Source organism: Stegostoma tigrinum, chromosome 31, assembly GCF_030684315.1.
Source record: "Stegostoma tigrinum isolate sSteTig4 chromosome 31, sSteTig4.hap1, whole genome shotgun sequence".
Classification (NCBI taxonomy): domain Eukaryota; kingdom Metazoa; phylum Chordata; class Chondrichthyes; order Orectolobiformes; family Stegostomatidae; genus Stegostoma; species Stegostoma tigrinum.
Genome location: NC_081384.1, coordinates 32,608,529 through 32,631,484, shown reverse-complemented (window position 1 = coordinate 32,631,484; position 22,956 = coordinate 32,608,529). Strand labels below are relative to the sequence as shown.

At 43.5% G+C, this 22,956-nt stretch overlaps 1 protein-coding gene across 5 annotated transcripts in view; it reads left to right on the top strand.

Annotated features, from left to right (window-relative positions):
- LOC125466446 (myosin light chain kinase, smooth muscle-like) overlaps positions 1-22,956 on the top strand; it is a 94,596-nt gene that overhangs the window by 27,029 nt on the left and 44,611 nt on the right. For all 5 annotated transcript variants that reach the window (XM_048560965.2, XM_048560964.2, XM_048560963.2 and 2 more), the window contains exons 2-3: positions 18,721-18,837; positions 21,701-21,853. In XM_048560965.2, the coding sequence (XP_048416922.2) occupies positions 18,721-18,837; positions 21,701-21,853 (270 nt within the window). The remainder of the gene's footprint in view (positions 1-18,720; positions 18,838-21,700; positions 21,854-22,956) is intronic.

The following is a 22,956-nucleotide window of genomic DNA, read 5'->3' as shown; positions in this document are numbered from 1 at the left end:
GGGGCCTCAGTAAGATGCTGTTGTATTTGTTAAATAAAGTTAAGGTTTTGTTTACATCAGCTATTAATATTCTCCGGTGCAATAATTCTAGAATATTGACAGCTGATAACTGCAAAATACCATTTTAAATGGGATGCAGGATCAGAGAGCACTTGGAGTCCGTGTCAAAAAAGAAATTGAGGTTTGCAAGCCTAATGCCACGTTGTAGTATTGCTGGATATTTTTGATCACTATATCCCAGTTGATAAGTTTATGACCACTTGTGGCTTACCATCAGAGACAGATCAAACCAATACTTTAAATTGTCTCATTCTCCTGTCCTGCAAGAGTAAGGAGCAATGTTACAGATGTTACCACAGGCCAGCCTTGCAAGTTCAGAGAAATGGAGGTTTGGGAACAGGCCACTTGTTCACCATCTTATAACTGAGAAACATCACAGATATAGGAAGCCAGCAGGCAAACACAGGGAAGTGTTTTAAAATTAACCTTTTGCAATCAAGTGGTTTACGTGAAAGTTCCTGATTTTGCTAACTCTGGCTTTTTTTTTAAACTTTGCTTGCTGGAAACTGTTAGAAAAGGTGTTTTGAGTAACTCACTTTTGCAGTTACTGATTCAGTAAACAGTGTGGGTTTTTTAAATTTTGCAGCAGTTCATTGTGATTTCTGACCAATTCGATTTGTGTTACAATTATGAAAGGTGTAAAACAAAGCTGAATTAGCAAAACCAAACTTTCAACTTCAGAGTCAATGAAGAATAATTCAAGGAGTTGCTTTCAATATCGAAGAACAATTGGGAAGCTTCAGACTGTGAACAATGTTTGCCATTTAAAATATCAAGTAATTAACAGGTTGGTGCCTTTGCAATATAACAAGAACTCAAAGCTTGTTTTCTCTTAAAAAGAAAATTGCATTGGACATAGCATTTTGTCACTTGCAGAATTTATTAATTATAGGAAGTACAAAACAGACTTGCTGGTCTAAATTCTATTCAACACAAATGTTGAGTTAAAAGTGGATATTTTGAATTTAGTTGACTTGATTTAGTTTTCATCTTGATCAATTGGGTCAGTGGGCTGAGGAGTGGCAGCTTGAGGTTAATTTAGATCAATGCCAAATATTACATTTTAATAAAACAAAGGACAAGACTAGTACAGTTAATGGTAGGGCTTTGGTTATCGTTGTAGAACAGAGAAACCTAGGGTTTTGGGTATATAATTCTTGAAGTTTGCATCACACATAGATAAGGTGATTTGAGGAGGTGTTTAGCACACTTTCCTTCATTGCTCAGACTACATACAGCCTCTCCCTGTAGAACAACCCCAGCAACATCCTTTTGTAAATCTTTACTGCTCCCTTTTTTCTTAAAAGAAGTGAAGTATGTTTCACCCAGCATGTTCTTTGTTGTAGTGGGATGGTTGTAGATTCTTGATTAGCAATGGATCCAAAGGTTACCAAGGACAGGCAGGAGTGTAAATTAAAAACATGGAGGTACCCTTTTTAAGCTAAGACTTCAGGCTTGGTCTGTTTGTTCAGTGAAAGTAAAAGAATGTGAGATGAACTGAAAGAAGCATAGCAGAGTCCTTCTGGTCCAAAAGCAAGACATAGTGGATGTTGCAGTAAAAGCTACTGAAAAGCCTCAGCAGGGCAGGCAGCAGCTGTGTTCAGAGAAACACAGTTCATGTTTCAAAAGTTTCATCAAAACTTTGGAAAAGTGTGTTTCCAGCATTTGTTTTTTCTGTTTTGAGCTTGTGTCCTGACACAGTTGTCACTGGATAAATTTTACTTGTGCTACAAAGTAAATTTTTTTCCAAGTTTGCTGATTTGCAAGCTGTTGGTTTGAGGTTTTTTAATAGACTTTTTATTCTTGTAAAAACTTTAACGTACCCTGTCAGTCTTTAGCTTTGCACTGCATTCATAATGTATCAGCTCATGGGACAACATGATTAAATACAATCAAGACTCTGTGGGATACTTTGCTCCCTTACATTACAAATTACATCTGTTTACAGTACACACTGATGTTCACAGCCTTGTGTTCATTTTCTAGGAGTAGGGAGAAGAAAAATCCACAAGGGTCCATTAATGCCTTGCTCAGCTCTGACATTTGCTGAATCGTCCAGGCTGGCAATCTGGTTGAAGTGCCTCCCATTGATAACAGGAGTGTAATGAATTCCTTTGGGATAGTAAGAACTGCTGATGCTGGAGTCAGAACCGTGTAGAGCTGGAGGAACACAGCAGGCCAGGCAGCATCTTAGGAGCACAAAAGCTGACGTTTCGAGCCTAGACCCTTCAGCTCTGAAGGGTCTAGGCCCGAAATGTCAGCTTTTGTGCTCCTAAGATGCTGCCTGGCCTGCTGTGTTCATCCAGCTCCACACTTTGATGTTGTTTAGGACGACGATGACGCTGAAGTTTAAAATATTTGCTTAATTACGCCATCCATTGAGGTAAACATTACAGTTTACACTTTAAATGGAAAAATTGCATGCTCCTTTAGGTCACCATCAATTATCTAAACATAAACTTGCAAATTGGGAGTTGTGAAATAGCAGTGAGGTTCAATACGCAGCACATTGGTGTAAAAGGAACACTGTGTGCATGCCCTTTCACCTGATGATGAAGTTTGCAAACTCTGTGGTGTAATCAGTCGTGAAAGTAGCTTTTGGAAATGTTCAGCAGATTGGGCAACATCTGTGCTGGGAGAAGTGAGTTTAAATTTCAGGTCAATGATCTTTTGTATCAGAACTGCAAGATATTTGTGATGTAGGTGGTGGATTGGCCATGCTAAATTGTCCATGATGTCCAGAGATGTGTAGGCTAGGTGGATTAACCATATAAATGTGGGTTATCAGGAATAGGATCAGGGGCTGGGTCTGGGTGGGATGCTGTTCAGAGGGTTGGTATAGACTTGATGGGCCAAATGGCCTGTTTCCCCCTCGGTAGGGATTCTTTTTATTCTAAAGCATTACAGAAACAGGCTCTTGATGGTATATGTACAAAAATCTTAGCCAAGTTGAGAAGGCTTTCACTTAAAAGCATAATGAGATTCTTGGCATGGGTTGCAGTGGCACATCTCTTTGCTAACACTCTGCTACAACCTCAGCTGGAATACTGGTGTTTATCCTTGGCACTTCTTTGTAAAATGAACATCCATCAGAAAGGGATGCTAAGATTTGCTAGATGGAACCAGGCCTACAGTAACCCTGTTACAGGGAGAGATTGAACAAGTTAGAGTTGCTCTCCTTTTTACAGTGATGCAGATTAAGGGGAGATTTGATAGAGCTGATCAAGTAGCAACAATAGCATGAGGTGGCAATTGCATTAGGGGTGGTCAGTTGAGAAGTTACCAAGGCATAAAATGAGATTTTACTCAATCTCTCACTTCCTGGGGAAGTTTTCAGTTGTCTGCTGCCGAAATATCCAAGCTCTGACATGATCTCTGTTGGAGACTTCCCCAAAAGATCCTGGGAGCTGTAGAATTCTTCACTGAAAGTGGAAACATTCCAGGCAATTTCCATCAGGGCTGCTTCAGGGTCACAACTCACATCTTCAATTCTATCCTGGAGCTCTGATGTTTTGACCCCCGGAAGATTTGAACAATATGATTGGCAGAAGAACCACCAAGTGACACTAGGGAAAATTCCAACATGAGTATTGATCTAAAATGTCATATCTAGTTGTCTCCACAGATACAACCAGATCTGCTGAATATTTAACGTCTTTTTCCTTTTGCAATGTCAGGAACTTCTTTTTAGAGTGAGTTGTGAGCTGAAATTTTATGCAGAAATACAAAATTAAGTGGTGAAATTATTATAACCTGGGATGCAATACCTGACAGGGTGATGGATACACTAGCTCTGAGCAATGTGGCCTGGGTTCATGATCCACTACTTCAGAGCTATGCAATAACATCGCTGAACAGGTTGATTTTAGAAAGTACCACTAATGGGAACTGGATAAATGAATTAAAGAAAAGAGCCCTATGAGGAAAAAATATTTGGACAGCTTGACTTGTGTTGTCCTGGGCCATATGGCCTCTTGTTGTAGCATTCTTTCCTTTTTTCAAAAAGCTTTGAAGTGAATAATAATAGTTTACTTAAACAGTTTATTCATATGACTCTGTCACACTAAATGTGAATGATAGGGAAGAAAGATTGTTGGAGCCAGTAAAGTCTTTACATTGAACAAGGTTCTCAATAATTATATAGAGATATTGGAAGACGCATGGTCAGATTTTTCTTGCAGTTGAATCCGTTCTTTTGAAAATTGCCAGACAGCTGGATTTAAGTGAAGATAAAATCTATAAGAAGATCAGGAAGTGGAATGTTCCATTGAATGGTCAACTCTGTGCTGCAGTTTTTGTATTTTCTTCAATGTGTTTATTTAGATTTGTGCTCGTTTCTGTTAGTGTTTCATCTGGCTGATTTTTTGTTTGACTAGTTATTATCAATGTGACTCCTTGTATTGGAACCTCGTCCATAAATACTGTCCCTTCTCTTTCTCCAACTCACTTCAAGCATGTTGTTGAACTCTTTTGCTGTTTATTGTATTAATTTTGCAGAAATTGGGTATTTTGATTGCATGGCATAGGTTAGTCTTACAGCGTGGAAAAATACCCTTTTGGTCCAACCAGTCCATGCTGTACACAATCCCAAATTAAACTAGTTCCACCTGCCTGCTCCTGGCCCACATTCCACCAAACATTTTCTCTTCATTCACTTATCCAAATGTCTTTTCAAAGTTGTAACTGTGCTCAAATCCACCACTTACTCCGGAAGCTAATTCCACACATGAACTACATTTTTTAGAAGGAAAACAGACTTGCCCCTCATGGTTTTCTTTAAAGACTTTCCTCTCTCCTTTAAATATGTGCCCCACCATCAGTCTTGAATGTCCACGTCCTAGGGAATAGATATTACTATAACTTTTTTTTAAATCTACGCCCCTCATTATTTTATAAGGTCAGCTATCAACCTTCTATGCTCTAGTGAAAAATGTCCCACACTATCCAGCCTTTCTTTGTAATTCGAACCCTCCATTCTCAGCAGAATCCTGGTGAATCTCTTCTGAACCCTCTCCGGTTTAATAATATCTTTCCTATAACTGGCAGTTGTGTGTGTGTTTTTTTAATTTGTTTTATTTATTCATGGGAGGTGTGTATTGCTGTCTCTTGTCTGATATTCTTCATACATAATCATTCACTTAACCTCACTTGCAAGAATGTTGGTGTTGAAGTTTTGCCTTGCTAATAAGTTGTAGCATTGCTACATTTTGTCTTTCTGCCACTATAGTTATAGTGCAGACAGAACATGGATTGGAGGTCAGTCCCTGGCCTTGCATTACTCTTAAGGCCTTGACACCAGTACCCCAGATAAGCGTCAGTACAAAGTCCTTTGTGTTGGGATGACTGTGTGCATTGATGTCCCTGGGCTAGTAATCCCAAACCATAGGCTCATAGTGTAGGAAATATGGGGTTCAAACCCCACTGTGGGGAAACTGATGAAATTTCAATTCCATGAGGAAAATCAGGAGCTGACAGCTAGATCATGAAGCCGTTAGCAAATGTTCTAACTTTCCAGTTGGTTCAGTAGTATGGAGGGAAGGACATCGGCTGTCCTTACCTGGCCTGGCCTATGTAAGAACGTAGACGTAGGCCATTCAGCCCATCAAATCAGTTCTGCCAATCAATTTGATCATGCCCAATTCATCTGTTTATCATGGCAGATTTCAGGTCCACAGCAAGGTGTAGTTAGGTCCTTCTCAATGGCCAAGCAGGGCAATAGGAAATGGCAACATATGCAAAGCCTTTTCACTTTAAAGAAAAGCATACTAATGCCAAGCAGGACGAAGCCCATTTGCACCATCCGTCTACTCTCCATTGGCAAAATCTACTGCAAGAGCAGCTTGGTTGCACTTGCACTCGATATTAACCTGCTCTTTCAGATTGGGCAGCACAGTGGCGCAGTGGTTAACACTGCTGTTTCACAGCACCCGGGGCCTGGGTTCATTTCCAGCCGGCCAGGTGGATTGGCCATGCTAAATTGCCTGTAGTGGTCAGGGAGGTGTAGGTTAGGTGGGTTGTGGGTGGGATGCTGTGAGGTTCAGTGTGGACTGGTTGGGCCGAAGGGCCTGTTTCCATACTGTAGAGATTCTGATTGGGTTCTGCCTGGCCCACTCAGCTCCTGACCTTTGTCCCGAACAAAGCTGCTCTTTTAAAAGCAAGGTAAAGGAGCCCATTCCCAGAGCTGTAGTGAAAATGGAATGCTCTTGATGTCACAGTCCAACAAATGCTGCATGAGTAAAACTCACTCTGGGCCAGTAAGATGTGCTGGTTCAGGAGATTATATACCTCAGCAAGCTGTAGACAGGGTTCTTTAGTAGTGATCAGAGATAATGGGAACTGCAGATGCTGGAGAATCCAAGATAACAAAGTGTGGAGCTGGATGAATACAACAGGCGAAGCAGCATCTTAGGAGCACAAAAGCTGATTTTTCGGGCCTAGACCCTTCTTCAGAGAGGGGGATGGGGAGGGGAACTGGAATAAATAGGGAGAGAGGGGGAGGTGGACTGAAGATGGATAGAGGAGAAGATACGTGGAGAGGAGAGTATAAGTGGGGAGGGGATAGGTCCGTCCAGGGAGGATGGACAGGTGAAGGAGGTGGGATGAGGTTGGTAGGTGGGAAATGGGAGTGTGGCTTGAGGTGGGAGGAGGGGATAAGTGAGAGGAAGAACAGGTTAGGGAGGCGGGGACAAGCTGGGCTGCTTTTGGGATGCAGTGGGGGAGGGGGAGATTTTGAAGCTTGTGAAGTCCACATTGATACCATTGGGCTGCAGGATTCCCAAGCGAGGTGCAGTTGTTCATAGCAAACCGAGCAGAGGTGTTCTGCAAAGCGGTCCCCAAGCCTCCGCTTGGTTTCCCCAATGTAGAGGAAGCCACACCGGGTACAGTGGATACAGTATACTACATCGGCAGATGTGCAGGTGAACATCTGCTTAATATGGAAAGTCATCTTGGGGCCTGGGATAGGGGTGAGGGAGGTGGTGTGGGGGCAAGTGTAGCACTTCCTGCAGTTGCAGAGGAAGGTGCTGGGTGTGGTGGGGTTGGAGGGGAGTGTGGAGCGGACAAGGGAGTCAGAGACCACTCTCTCCGGAAGGCAGTCAAGGGTGGGGATGAAAAAATTCTTGGGTGGCGGCGTTGGATTGTAGATGGCGGAAGTGTCGGAGGATGATGCATTGTATCCGAAGGTTGGTGAGTGGTATGTGAGGACAAGGGGGATTCCCTTAGGGCGGTTATTGGGGGTGGGGGTGGGGTGTGAGGGATGTGTTGCGGGAAATGCGGGAGACACCGGTCAAGTGCGTTCTCGACCACTGCGTGGAGGGTTGGGGGGTGGGGAAGTTGCGGTCCTTGAAGAACACGGACATCTGGGATGTGCGGGAGTGGAATGCCTCATCCTGGGAGCCGATGTAGCGGAGGCAAAGGAATTGGGAATAGCGGGTGGAATTTTTGCAGGGGGGTGGGTAGGAGGAGGTGTATTCTAGGTAGCTGTGGACATCTGTTTCTAGCTGGTTGCCTGAGATGGAGACTGAGAGGCCCAGGAAGGTGAGGGATGTGTTGGAGATGGCCCAGGTGAACTGAAGGTTGGGGTGGAAGGTGTTGGTGAAGTGGATGAACTGTTCGAGCTCCTCTTGGGAGCAAGAGGCGGCGCAGATACAGTCATCAATGTAACGGAGGAAGAGATTGGGTTGTCTCACCGCTCCCTCCGCTCCAACCCCAACCTCACCTCAAACTAGCAGACAAGGGAGGCGCAGTGGTAGTATGGCGCAGTGACCTCTACATCGCCGAGGCCAAACGCCAACTCTCCGACACCACCACCTATTGCCCCCTTGGTCATAACCCCACCCCTGAGCACCAAACCATCATCTCCAATACCATCCATGACTTCATCACCTCAGGTGACCTCCCACCCACAGCCTCCAATCTCATTGTTCCCCAACCCCGCACAGCCCGTTTCTATCTCCTTCCCAAATCCACAAACCTGCCTGCCCTGGCCGACCTATTGTCTCCGCCTGCTCCTGCCCCACCGAACTCATCTCCACCTATCTGGACTCCATTTTCTCCCCCTTGGTCCAAGAACTCCCCACCTATGTTCGTGACACCACCCACGCCCTCCACCTCCTCCAGAACATCCAATTCCCTGGCCCTCAACACCTCATTTTCACCATGGACGTCCAGTCCCTATACACCTGCGTTCGTCATGCAGATGGCCTTAAGACCCTCCGCTTCTTCCTGTCCCGCAGGCCCGACCAGTCCCCCTCCACCGACACACTCATCCGCCTAGCCGAACTCGTCCTCATCCTCAGCAACTTCTCTTTCAATTCCTCCCACTTCCGACAGACAAAGGGGGTGGCCATGGGTACCCACATGGGCCCCCATCTATGCCTGCCTTTTTGTAGGTTACGTGGAACAGTCCCTCTTCTGCACCTACACTGGCCCGAAACCCCACCTCTTCCTCCGTTACATTGATGACTGTATCGGCGCCGCCTCTTGCTCCCAAGAGGAGCTCGAACAGTTCATCCACCTCACCAGCACCTTCCACCCCGACCTCAAGTTCACCTGGGCCATCTCCAACACATACCTCCCCTTCCTTGACCTCTCTGTCTCCATCTCAGGCAACCAGCTTGTAACTGATGCCCACTTCAACCCCACCAACTCCCACAGCTACCTAGAATACACCACCTCCCACCCACCATCCTGCAAAAATTCCATCCCTTATTCCCAATTCCATCGCCTCCGCCACATCTGCTCCCGGGATGAGGCATTCCACTCATGCACATCCCAGATGTCCGCGTTCTTCAAGGACCGCAACCTCCACCACACCCCCACCCCCGCAGTGGTCGATTTAATGCCCTTGACCATGTTTCCCGCAACACATCCCTCACACCCCGCCCCCACAACAACCACCCTAAGAGAATCCCCCTTGTCCTCACATACCACCCCACCAACCTCCGGATACAACGCATCATCCTCTGACACTTCCGCCATCTACAATCCAATGCACCACCCAAGAATTTTTCCATCCCCACCCTTGACTGCCTTCCGGAGAGACCACACTCTCCACGACTCTCTTGTCCGCTCCACACTCTCCTCCAACCCCACCACACCCGGCACCTTCCCCTGCAACCGCAGGAAATGCTGCACTTGCCCCCACACCACCTCCCTCACTCCCATCCCAGGCCCCAAGATGACTTTCCATATTAAGCAGATGTTCACCTGCACATCTGCCAAGGTAGTATACAGTATCCACTGTACCCGGTGTGGCTTCTTCTATATTGGGGGAAACCAAGCGGAGGCTTGGGGACCGCTTCGCAGAACACCTCCGCTTGATTCGCTATAAACAATTGCACCTCCCAGTCGCGAACCATTTTAACTCCCCCCTCCCATTCCTCAGACGACATGTCCATCATGGGCCTCCTGCAGTGCCACAACGATGCCACCCGAAGGTTGCAGAAGCAGCAACTGATATTCCGCTGGGGAACCCTGCAGCCCAATGGTATCAATGTGGACTTCACAAGCTTCAAAACTTCCCCCTCCCCCACTGCATCCCAAACCAGCCCAGCTCATCCCCTCCCCCCACTGCATCATTAAACCAGCCCAGCTTGTCCCCGCCTCCCTAACCTGTTCTTCCTCTCACCTATTCCCCCCCCCTCCCACCTCAAGCCGCACCTCCATTTCCGACCTACCAACCTCATTCCGCCTCCTTGACATGTCCGTCCTCCCTGGACTGACCTACCCCTTCTCCCCCCCCGCCCCCCCCCCCCCCCCCCCCCCTCCCCACCTATCCTCTCCACCTATTTTCTCCTCTATCCATCTTCGGTCCGCCTCCCCCTCTCTCCCTATTTATTAAAATTAGCACCGCTTCAATAATTATAGAATCCCTACAGTGTGGAAACAGGGCCTTCGGCCCAACAGTCCACACCGATCCTTGGAGCATCCCAACCAGATCCAGCACCCTAAAACCTACACACCCCGAACATTATGGGCAATTTAGCATGGCCATTAAACCTAGCCCACACATCTTTGGATGGTGGGAGGAAACTGGAGAACCTGGAGGAAACCCACACAGACATGGGGAGAATTTGCAAACTCCACCCAGACAGTCGCCCAAGGCTGGAATTGAACCCAGGTCCCTGGTGCAGTGAGGCAGCAGTGCTAAACACTGAGCCAACTCTGATTATCTTGATTCCAATTAATATTACTTTAGCTGTGTATGCCATCAATAAATTCAGTAAATAACTAATTAAATTTAGTTAGAAATGGCAGGGCGGTGCAGCATGTGGGAATCTGCAGAATGCAGCAATCTGGGAAAACTAAGCTGCACAATCATGGAAATTGTTGAGCTGGAATCTGGGTTGTAGCGATTCAGGAGGGAACACATTACCTGAACAGTTTATTCTTTTAATTTGGCAGATCTTTAGAGGTGGCCAGTGGTTGGGAAGAAGTGCAATCAGGCAGGTATGGGGAGAGGTAATTCTCCCCCGACGGTTGTGATGGACTTTAGGGGAGCCTCCGATTTGGTTCCCCATATGTGGGTCTTTCTTGATTCCCTTACTGATTTTAATTTTTGTTTTAAAAGAAACCTGAATAAACTGCAGATGCTTTAAATCAGGAACAAAAACAAAGTTGCTGGAAAAGCTCAGCTGGTCTGGTGGCATCTGTGCCGGAACAAGGAAAAACCGTCAGTGTTTCAGGTCTGGTGACCCTTCCTCAGAACTGTTCTGACCTGAAACATTGTCGGTTTTTCCTTTTTCCGGCACAGATGCCACCAGACCAGCTGAGCTTTTCCAGCAACTTTGTTTTTGTTCCTGAAATAGAAATCTGCCTGTCTTAGCCTTGAATATATTTTGCAGCCCAGCCTCTACGGCCCTCTGTTAAAGAATTCTATACTCCTGACAAATATCGGAGAGAAGCAATTCCTCATCTTGTGCCCTTACTCCGATTCCGACTTGTGGTCCTTGACACTTCTTCACAGGAAATTGCCTCTCCACATCTACCCCGTCAAATTCTTAAGAGTCTTGGATGTTTCAATCCAGTCTTTTCTCATTGCTCTAAATTCCAATGAGTACAGGCCCGACCTACTCCTCATGCCTCGATACTCAGAATCAATCTTGTGTGAACTTTCTCTTGACTGCCACCACTGTCTGTATGTTTTGTTTTTGTTAGCTGAGGAGACCCAGCACTGTTAGGTGTTCCAGCTGTGGTCTGACTAACATAGTTTTAGCAAGAATGCCGCCCCCGCCACACACACACACACACACCCCCCCCCCCCCCATTTTATACTTCATTCCCTTTTGCCCATTACCTGATGAGCTTACAGGCTACCGTTTTTATGCATGAGGATCCCAAAAATTCTCTTCAACCTGCATCTTCTCGCAGTCTTTATCTCTAGTTAAATAGTACTAATTTTCCTTTGCGCACTTTAGCAGGAAGCACAGCACCCCATCTCCAAGGAGGTGGCCCATGTGGGAACCAGCAACTGAAGATAGATTTAGAAACCAGATTCCCAATAGAACCAGGAATGGTTTCCCAGAAGAGATCATTAAAGTGTTTGGGTGCAAATTAAAACTCGGAACATCAAAGCTGATCAGCTTTAGATTGTTTGTTTATATGCTGATTGGGGCCAAGCAGATAAGTGAGTAAAACATCGCACTCAAAGCATTATGTAGGAAGAGGGGATTTCGATTTGTAGGATTTTGCCATCAGTACTTGGAGGAGTGAGCTGCTTTGAGGTTAGGTTCCACTTGTACTGTGCTGAGGCTAGTCTCCTGGCCAAGTGTGTATATGTGTAGGTGGCTGATGCACCTAGGTGAGGAATGACCACAGTTGCCTTCATTTTACTTTTAAATTTGCTCTGTTTTTTAAAATTTTAATCTTAGCCAAGTTTTAAAAAGTGCAAAAGCTAAAAGATCAAAACTAAAAGGGAGCCAATTCCCATTTTCTCGGTTAAAGGAGATTGGCGTTCCAATAACCAGTATCCTTAAAATGCAACATCGAGTGAGCAATTAGGAACTTGTCGTTGAAGAAGGCAAAGACTAATGCTTTTGCAGATCTGGAGTGCCAGAATGAAAGGACCTGTGTCTGAATGTTTAACCGTTTTCCTGCTTATTTGTCAGTGTACATATCTTGAGTTTTCCACGAATGTACATTTTGTTCCCCCCACCCCAAGTTGCTTTCTCTCTCCTCTCCCTTTGCTCAAAGGCTCCTGTTGATTCTCTGTTAGTTTTCTCCTCTGCGGATTCCGGTGGCTCTCCTTGTTTCATTTCAAACTGAACTGTTGTAGGCAACCTTTCACCCCTGTGGATGTAGACTCAGTATGAGTAAAACAAGAGACCTTGGCACTGTGCCGAGTTTCACTGCCCCTTGCTTGATTGAAAGGATATTCCAAGGCAACTGGCTTTCAATATTTCTTGTGGATCAAATAACCATGGGAAGTATTTTGGATCAGACATATCTTTATTCCATGAATTCTCAGGTATTCACAACAAGTGATAAAAGTTGAATATTGGTAGTTTGTTTTGAATATGTGCATTACATGGTTTTAATGCAGGTTGGGATGGGGGTGGGTGAGTGTGGACAAGAGTTGGGGCAGCACGGTGATACTGTGGATAGCGTTGTTGCCTCAGTCCCAGAGACCCAGGTTCAACCCTACCCTCGGGCAACTGTCCTTTGACTCGTTCACAGGATGCAGGCATTACTGGCCAGACAGCATTGATTGCCCAGAAGGCAGTTGGGAGTTAACCACATTGCTGTGGGTCTGGAGTCTCATGTGGGCCAGACCAGGTAAGGATGGTAGTTTCCTTCCCTAAAGGACGTTAGTGAACCAGATGGGTTATTCCCCTGACAATTGCCAATGGATTTCTGATCATCGTTCGACTCTTAATTCTAGATATTCATTGAATTCAAATTCCACCATCTGTGGGATTTCAACCCAAGTGCCCAGTGTGTTATCTGGGTCTCTGGATTAACAGCCCAGTGACAATACCACCAGGCCATCGCCTCATCTGTCTGACTGTTGCATTGACATGCTTTCCCATGTCTGTGTGGGCTCCCTCCCACAGTCCAAAGATGTGAGAGTTTGGGTGGATTGGCTGTGTTAAATTGCCCAAGTGTCCAGGGGGGTGCAGGCTGTGTGGGTTAGCCATGGGAAATGCAGGGTTACAGAGATAGGTTTGGAGAGTGGTAAAGGGTGGGATGTTGTTCAGAGAATCAGTGTGGACTCAACAGGCTGAATGATCTGCTTCCACACTGTCGGGTTTCTCTTTATTTGAAATCAATAAAGAAAGATTGGCATATTGGTAAAGTACAGTGATATGGATAAAACTAAGAAAAGCTGGATAGGAAGGATAAAGGAATTGTCTTTGAAAAATATACAATAGCATACTGGTCATCACAGGAAATGTAAGTCTTTAAAAACAATTTAGAGTTTCTTTATTTGAATGCATGAGGCACCTGGTGAGAAGATAAATGTATCAATGACACAAACAGAAATAATGGTTTCTATCTAATCTCCATTACATAAACATGGTTCCAGGTGATCGAGGGTAGGACATATTTCAGGGACTGACAAAAGGACAAAGCGGGGTGTGCAACTTCTGATTGTTACAGATCACATTTGCAAGAAAGGATCACATTTTGGAAAGCTATGGAATTGAAATTATGAATAGCAAGATTCAAAGGCTCCAGGTTTGAGGTTCTGTAAATTCCTCTGTGCTGCAGCTTCCTGCAGATAACTTCTATTTAGCCTGAGATCAGCCGTCATTATTTTGAATAGGCAAGCAGCCTGTACAGGCCAGAATGCCTACTCCTGCTCCTATTTCTTGTCTAGTCAGTGGGAAAACTCCTCTCTACTGGGTGGAGTCCTATCTAGTACGAAGGATGATTTGGTCTCCAACAGTCACAATCATCCCTCTTGCAGGACATCTCTGGAGTTCCTTAGGATGGTGTCCTAGGCCCAAGCATCATCTGCTTCATCACTGAGCTACATTCCATCATGTGATCAAAAGTGTGGGACATTTGCTGATAATTGCATCAGATTTAGTGTTACTTGCAACTCCTCCGATGCTGATGTACATATGCAGGAAACCCAGGACTCGATCCAGGTTTGGGATTAAAAGGTAGCAAGTGACAGCTGTGCAACAAAACTACCAGGCAATGACCATCTTAAACAACCAAGAATGTAACTATTGCTCCGGACTTTACTGACATTAATTACAGGAGTTTCAGTAATTGTAACATTCTAGAAGTTGCCTTTGACCTGTACCTGGAACTGAAACAGCTATACAAGTATTGTGGCTACAAGAAAACATCAGAGGCTGAGAACTGTGGTCAGTAACTTGCCCTCCTGTCTTAAAGCTTTTCCACCATCTACAAGCCAACAATGTGTTTATTAGTGTGTACTTCTCAAACAATAATCATGTAGCTTGATTCCATTCAGGACATAACCATCCATTTGAGTTGATATCCCATCCGTCACCTCTAACATATACTGTCTTTGCCACTCAAACTCAGTGGCAGTAGTGTGTGCTGCCTGAAAGATGAATGGCAGAACTCAATAAGACTGCTTAGATAGCAGTGTGAGATTCCAATCCCATTGCCTCCACCATCTCAAGCACAAGTCGATGGTCAGGAACACCACTACCACCTGTGAATTCTCCTTCAAACCACACCCCATCTGGATGAGGAACAATATCACTGCTCCTTCACTATTATTGGTTCAAAATTCTGGCACTCCATCCCAAACAGGTATGAAAAACCGCAGCTGAAAAAGTTGGCTCACCTCTTTGAGGACGGTTAAGGATGGGAAATAAATGCTGGCCCAGTCAGTGACACCCCTAACTAAACAATGCGAATGCAGGCAATGCAAAACATTGAAATGTGGTCAGTTTCAACAATAGCTTCAAATCCGTGTCAAGCAATTCCATGCTGGTGGAATACACAGCATAGCTTCAGTATGCAGCATCTGCGCGGTGGCTGTGGAGTTGTAGAGATTGTTGCACATCTCCTGCTGGAATGTGCCTTTGCATCTCTCTCTAGACTACCTTTGCAGTGGTTTTTGTCGAGGTTCATCCCAAGCAGTTCTGTGATGTGGGAATCTGCTCTTATGGTCTATTTCCTCCAGATGCACACCAAGATAAGCATCAACTGCCCCTGGAGGGGCATCACCTTAGTGAAAGCTGCTCTTTTGTCTGCCTGTAGCCTGCTGGTGGTGTACAGCAAGGTCGTGCTGTAGACTGGCACGTTCCAAGGTCCAGGACTACATGCTGAGGGGCACGTTAAAGCTTGGGGCAGCTGCTGCCAAGGGGCAATTTGGACCCTCTTGGTGCCTCAAATATATGAAAATTTGTGTATAAGTCAGAAATTCCTTTTGGTTTATTTGATAGAGTAAAATTCCAGTGTTTGTTTCTTTAGCTACTGTACAGAACTGAACTGCTTCAGTGACTGTCTATATTTTTATGAATAACATTTATATTTTTAAATAATAAAATCTGGGTCAACTAATGTTTAAAGTGGAACTTCTGTAGTGCTGTTTGAGCTCTTCCTAGTTGTGTATGTTTATCTACATACATGCAACTCATTCATTGTATGTTCAAGTTAACACCGTTCATTAACAGCATGTATAAGGCTGTTCAGTTGTCCAGCAAAACCTGACGTAATGAATATCTCCACTGCACTCACACCCCTTGTAACTAATATGCACACTAATTTTTGAGGTGGAGGTCATGTCGCTCATGGTTGGGATTTGTTTTCTTATCCATTCCAGGTGGGAGTGTTGCCATCTTTGGTCTCCCTCTTCTGTTCAGTCTGCAATAATATCCAAATTGTTCAGGTTGAATTCCCAAGATAGCGCACATTGCCAGAGATTGTAGAAGTTGCACAGGACTTCCTTTTATTGTATCTGGTTTGCTCTGACAGTAGAGGCATACAGTAGATGAGGTAGCCATTCAGCCCATTGTACCTAGGTGAGCTGTGAAAGTTGTATCCGATTGCTTCTATTCTGGAGACACAGCCCAGTTCAGATTTGAAAGCATTGAGGTTTCAGGGCAGGCAAACAATTGTGCAGCAGCTACATAAAACAATATATCAGGAATATCACCGATTTGAAGGAAACTCCTTTTAAATAGCATAGTTGCTCAAGAGGGTAGCCAAGCACACTGTTGCAGATGGAGAGCAAAGTTGTAAAATATATCAATGAAAGTCGACTGTTTATTGAAGGTGTATCCAAATACTCACCCAAGAACAAGCAAGAAAATTACACACGGCAGAGGTCAAAATTATCCCTGGATGGTGTACCAGGTTTATTACAAGAAATAGTTTTTGTACTGCATGAGAAAAGAGTTGCAGTGGGAGAGATCCCCTGAGGTTTGTCCAGAGGGAGGAGGGGAACTTCTTCAGGTCAGGCATCCCTGGAAGAGGCTTTGCGGTGAGGTTAATATTGTAGCAGAGATGATGGGAACTGCAGATGCTGGAGAATCCGAGATAACTAAGTGTGGAGCTGGATGAACACAGCAGGCCAAGCAGCATCTTAGGAACACAAAAGCTGACGACGTTTTGGGCCCCACTGCAACTCTCGTAATCTTTTTGGTCTTGATCTTCTCTGAAGGAGGGCCTAGGCCTTGAAACGTCAGCTTTTGTGCTCCTAAGATGCTGTTTGGCCTGCTGTGTTCATCCAGCTCCACACTGTTATCTCGGATTCTCCAGCATCTGCAGTTCCCATTATGTCTAAACATTTTTTCATCTCGTTTTCTGGGGGTGGGGGGGTGGCGGTGACAGTCTCTAATTTGTTGATGCTATAACAAAGAATGACACTTCTATCCATCCAAAATTTGACTTGTGTAAAAGTTGGTGACTGATTTTTGGACCAAACATGTCACCTTGGAAACTCGCCAGATGCTTTTACTGTGTTTCTATGTAAGTAATGTTTATTTATTAAATATCAAATCATTTTCTTAAAGATTTGGGCTTTTTTTTCTCTGTTTAGTGGCTCACAGGAGCCAAAATTCTCAAGCACACTGGATCCAACTGTGATAAGCCAATTGCAGTAATGCTGGCAAAGTGCCAACTGTTCTAACATTGAGGAACGTACCTAGCCAGTGCCAACTTAGCATTGGTGCTAAATGCACCTGTTACTCTTGTGTGCATCTTCACCCCCCATTTTATCTGTCTACAGCTGATTTTTGCTGTTTTCCCTTGCTCCCAAGTAGGATCAAGAAGATTTCTAAATGATAGGGGCATTTTTGCCATTTTTGAGCTTTTTAACTTGGAAGGCTTGAACGTAACAGTTATTGTAAAACTGCAGTGTGTTGTATAAGATGCACAATGGTCTAATCCAGTCCATGGGTCATGCCTTTTTGCTACTAAGTCCTTTTTTTTGTTAAAGCTCTAAATCCCTCTTCCCCTCCCCACCCCACCCACCCCGATTCCACCTTCAAGATCCTTCATTAGGAGAAGGTGATGGTTTAGTGGTATTATTGCTGAACTCTCTATCTAGAAACTCAGCTCATGTTATGGGGATCTATTAGAATCCCACCAAGAGATTCATTTTCTTGAAAAAAAAACAGAATTAAAAATCTGATGACCAATCATTTATCAGCTTTCGTTCGAAAAATCCATTTGGTTCACCTGATGTCCTCACCCACATGTGACTCCATATGCACAGCAATGTCATGGACTCTCAATTGCCCTCTGAAATGGCCTAGCAAGCTGCTCAGTTATATCGGTTGCTATAAAGTCTCCACAAAACAACGAAACTGGATGGACCACCTACCATCAGCCTAAGCATGAGAAAAGATACAACAGTAGAAACATGTGAGGCCTCTCTGATGGGTCTAGGCCCGAAACGTCAGCTTTTGTGCTCCTGAGATGCTGCTTGGCCTGCTGTGTTCATCCAGCCTCACGTTTTATTATCTTGGATTCTCCAGCATCTGCAGTTCCCATTATCTCCAACAGTAGAAACAGCCCTGTTGACACTGACACTTCCAAATTCCTGCTCACTAACATCTTGGCGAGTGTGAAAATTGGGAGAGCAAGTCTCAAACCAGTCAAGCAACAGTCTAATAAAGTCATTCTCCGAATCCTGCCTTACAGGTGATGATCCGGTAAAACCCGCTCCATCCCTGGATATGTGCTGTCCCACTTGCAGGACAGACCCAGAGGTGATAGCACAGTGGCATATAATCAGGAGGGAGTTGCCCTTGAAGTCTACATCCCACAAATGAATCAGATTTAAACTTTTTTTTAACTTGGGTTTTTGCTTTTGAACATCTGCCCAGACATCTTGTGGCTTAGTATTAACTTTTTTGCTTTATTTCACACCTAAAAGGTGTTGACAAGTTTCATGTAATGAAGTGACCTAATACGGTTTTGTTGAAGGAAAAATACTTCGTGGAAATTCAGGATGGGGCTAGTGGGTTAGTTATGTTGAGAAATGTGTAAACATGTGCAGTGCTGTTTGGATGGAAGTCATGTCTGGCTAAGTGATTGTATATGTCAGGAAGTGGGTTTGAAATGCATTTGGCTGTTTGTCATAATTTTTAGCCTGGGCCCACAGTACAAATGGTCATTTGCACTCCACTGCACTAACAAAAAAAGTCAACATTTTAATGTGTTTAATGTAAAGTTTAATGGATTATTGTATTTTTGACTGACCCATTTGTCTATTATGTACAGAGTGCCCTGTATTCACACAACCCCTAACAGATGTCACTGTGGATGAAAGCAGCACCATCACGCTACAGGCAAAAGTTACTGGATCTTCTCCAATCACTATCACTTGGTATCTAAATGGTGAGGATAAATTCTGGTGATTTCTTTTTTTCCCTTCAAGCCTGCATGTTGGAGGCTGATCTCGAGCCTGTCCAATCTAAAAGGATGTCCACTTCTGCTGTACAGGAGTGCAGAAGAATCAGACGTTGGCTGTATAAATAAAATTGCACAAATAATATAATATTTTACCATTTCGGTTGAAACCTACCCTTTCTCATTAGCTCATGACCACTTGATTGACATTTTCCATCAATTTCAACCCCTAAGAAGTTGTGCAAAAGGGGCTCAAATATTTGTTTTTATTTATTAATGAATTGTAAATACTTTGCAGACCAGATATTTAATTTCTTGGCATTAAATTCATTTTTTAAAAAATTTCTCAAAAACAAAATGTAAGGAACAAAGATTTTTAGGGGCTAACTTCAAATCTGAGTGACCGGGTTTAGAGAGGAAATGTCTCTACCCAGCGAACAATTTGAATGCTGTAAAAGTATGAACTAACATTGGAATGTTGTTTTGATGGACTGACTGTTGTTGATTGTTAATGCATTACAAAGTTGAATGTCCTTGATGTCAAGATGATCTTCATATGATAGCCTTTCCTTCATTGACTTCAGAATATTGGAGCGCTCTTTGTGTGAATCCATCAATTATTGTACCAAATCAGCTTCATTAATCATGTATCATGCCTACCCATGATACCAAAATTAATTATTGACTTCATCACTGTCAAACACTTTCTGACAGTTGAATCATACCTTCTTTCCATTTTGTTTTCATCCGTGGGTGTCCAGCCTACAGATTTCTGACATGAATACTCATGCTTACAAATGTTAATACCATATTACCATTAGTTTTTAGGACTTTCATGCAAATATTATCTTATACTCCGGTATTTTGTATCATGTGTTCTGATTTGTGTACAGATCTGTTTGAGTACATTTGTAAGGTGAACGTGTATATAACCTGTGGACTGCCGTTACTTAGATATGAGCATATGAATTAGGAACTGGTACACATTTATTGCAAATTTGTATTCTGTTTACTGAATAATTCTTTTTTATTTTTGAGGTACAGGTTACAACCACTGTTCAGAGACATGAAAGTGAAATGTTTTGTCTTCTATTCTTCAGGACTGAAATACAAAGCAACAAATTAAAAAGGAACAACAATTTTTAGACATAAGAGGCTACTGATGGATGGCATTGAGATGTAGTGAGAAATTTTAATTTTACTTTAGATTAAATTCAAATCAGGCATGTTTGTTGTGATTGGCTGAGGCTTAGCGTGGAGATGCAACAAATGTGATTAATGGGTAGATATGTAGTGAAAAGTTCACTATCAGTTAAGTAACTGAAGTCTCAGTTTCTTTTTGGTGACACTTGAATGAACTCCAATTAATATAGATTCAATATCTGCTCATGAGTGACTAATTTTCTGACGGAGCCTTTTGACACCAGTTAAGCCACTAATTTCTATAATCAAAGGACCTGATGCCTGTTTTTAAGAATGCCCCTGAGGTGACGAGTAAATGTAGCAGTGGGACCAACACTGAAATTGATTTGGGAGCAGGAGCCTCCATTGGTAATGTAGCATAACTCATGCCTATTTTACTCCCAAAAAACATTTGGTTGCACATAAAGGAAACAGTTGTGTCATGGTTTCAATTCCTGCAGAATTCTCAAAGTTTGTGGGGTGTTTTGATGGTCACTGTGTGACCAATAACGCTGTTGAACATGGTGCAAAATGAAGTCTCTATCAGCATTGAGGTGATCAGTGCTGAACAGCATCTATTAAAAATAGTTGTGATTTCTTGGTGACAATTGATATTTTTTTCTGCTTATTTACTTGTGTTATTACACATGTCCTGGAACAGATGGCACTTGGGCAAGGGCTCTTGCCTCAAAGATGGAGATGCTATCGCTGTGCCTCAAAAGCCCAAAGTTCTTGGTTGTAATACGTGTCTGAAATAAGAGGCAGGTTTGAAGTTTCTGCAGGCACAGTCATGACACTTAAAAGACTTAATTCCATGAATAAGAGGTTTGGAGGGATATGGGCCAAGCACAGGCAAGTGGGGCTAGTTTAGTTTGGGATAATGTTTGGCAAGGACTGGTTGGACCAAAGGGTCTGTTTCCATGCTGTATGACCCTGACTTGGGTAGTTGCACTGATTTTTATTTTATTTTTTTAAAACCCATCCCAGTGAAATGAGGAATATATCAATGAGTTATTTTTAAAGAAAAAAAACTGTAAACCAGTGCTTCTCAAGCAAATTTAACATAGAATAATGTGATTCCTGATCCCAGCAGAAAATAAACATCAATGCAGCGTGGTATTGTTCAGTTTATCGTTCTTGGTATTTGTGCATTATGCATCAACTTTTAATACAACACAAATCTACACTTCAGCTTGTCTTCTAAAATCCTGATTTATTTCATGCACCTTCAGGAGTTTCAGTTAAGGATTTGACAACGTCCCTCTTTTCCTCGTCCTTTGCTTGTGCAGGATGGCTTTGCACATTATCTACTGTACTGGGCCCATATAGAATTTAGCAGCCATAAATCTGGGCAGGTCACTTTTTTTTGTTTGGAGACATTTGGCAATTGCTGCTCAACTTGAGATTAACCCAATACCCACTTCTTGCCTTGCATTTTTGTATCTGTAATATTGAGGTCTCCCCAGGGCCCGAGTCTCATTACTCACCCTGCCTGCTTTTTCAATCCCACTGGGACACTGTGACCCACACTTTAGGAAGTGCTGCTGTAAAGCTTCAATGTACACAGTGAAGTAAGTAATGTAATTTATTCATCTAACTTGGTTGGAATGCACAAATTGTTGGCCAGTCTATTTTACTGACGCCAGTGCTTGAACACCTCTGGTTTCAGGTCAAACAGCAAAGTTCGGCAAGTCTTCTTTCAGCAATGGAGTCGCTCAGTGGGTGGTTGAGGACTGTTTGCCAGAGGATGCTGGAATATATGGATGTGTTGCAGAAAATGTTGCAGGGAGAACTTGCTGCAGTGCTACAGTGACAGTCCGAGGTGAGTGAGGACAATTGACAGCTCTATTGCATGTACAGTGATTGAAACTAAATAAAAATCCTAGACTCGTGGGGAGGCGTTGGGCTAGTGGTATTATCGCTGGGCTGTTAATCCAAAGACCCGGATAACATTTTGAGTTCAAATCCCACCACAGCAGATGGTGGAATTTGACTTCAATAAGATACCCGGAATTAAGAATCTAATGCTGACCACGAACCCATTTGTCAATTGTCAGGAAAAACCCATCTGGCTCACTAATCTCCCTTTGGAGAAGGAAACTGCCATCCTTACCAGGTATGGCCTACATGTGACTCCAGACCCACAGTAAAGTGGTTGATGCTGAACTGCCTTCCTGGGGTAATTAGGGATGGGGTAATAAATGCTGCCTAGCTAGTGAAGCCCTCATCCTGTTAATGAATACTCCTTTTGTAGGTCACAAAATACTGTTGATCATTACACATGGAACCTGAAATGAATTCTGGCCACAATTTATTTTAAGTCAAATTAACTTCTTTCTTTGATTTCAGATCATTAAATATTGTATATGGAAATAGATCAGGACAACATGGGAAATGAGGAAAATGACATTACATTTTTACTTTCCAAGCAGTTCTTAAAATCCTCATTTACAGATGCTGTTTTTCACCCTCTGTGTTCTGTTTGCCCGTATTACTACTTTCACACAAACAACACGTTTCCACCGCTCCAATTTTATTTCATTCCTTATGTTTCTGTTTCTTGTACTGAAATTTATTTGTACCTTTTTTTTTGTTTGTTTATTACCAGACTGAAACCTTGTCATGTTCAGCTGGCTAGACTCTGTTCCCCCACCTTCCTCAATCTTTGCTCCTCTAACATTCTGCACTAATCCGATTACACATTAAGCCACGACCATCCATCACACCTGCTGTCCCTAACTTGCATTGGCTCTTGGTGTCTAGTACCTCAAACAATCAATTCTCACTATATGTCGATCCTTTCATGATTTTTGCTTCCCATCTTTTCTCTAATACTGTAAAATCTCCTGTATTTGCTATTGTTCTGAATCTGGCTTCTCCCTGTTGATCTCCTACCATTTCCCTCACTCCCCCTCATGATCTGTC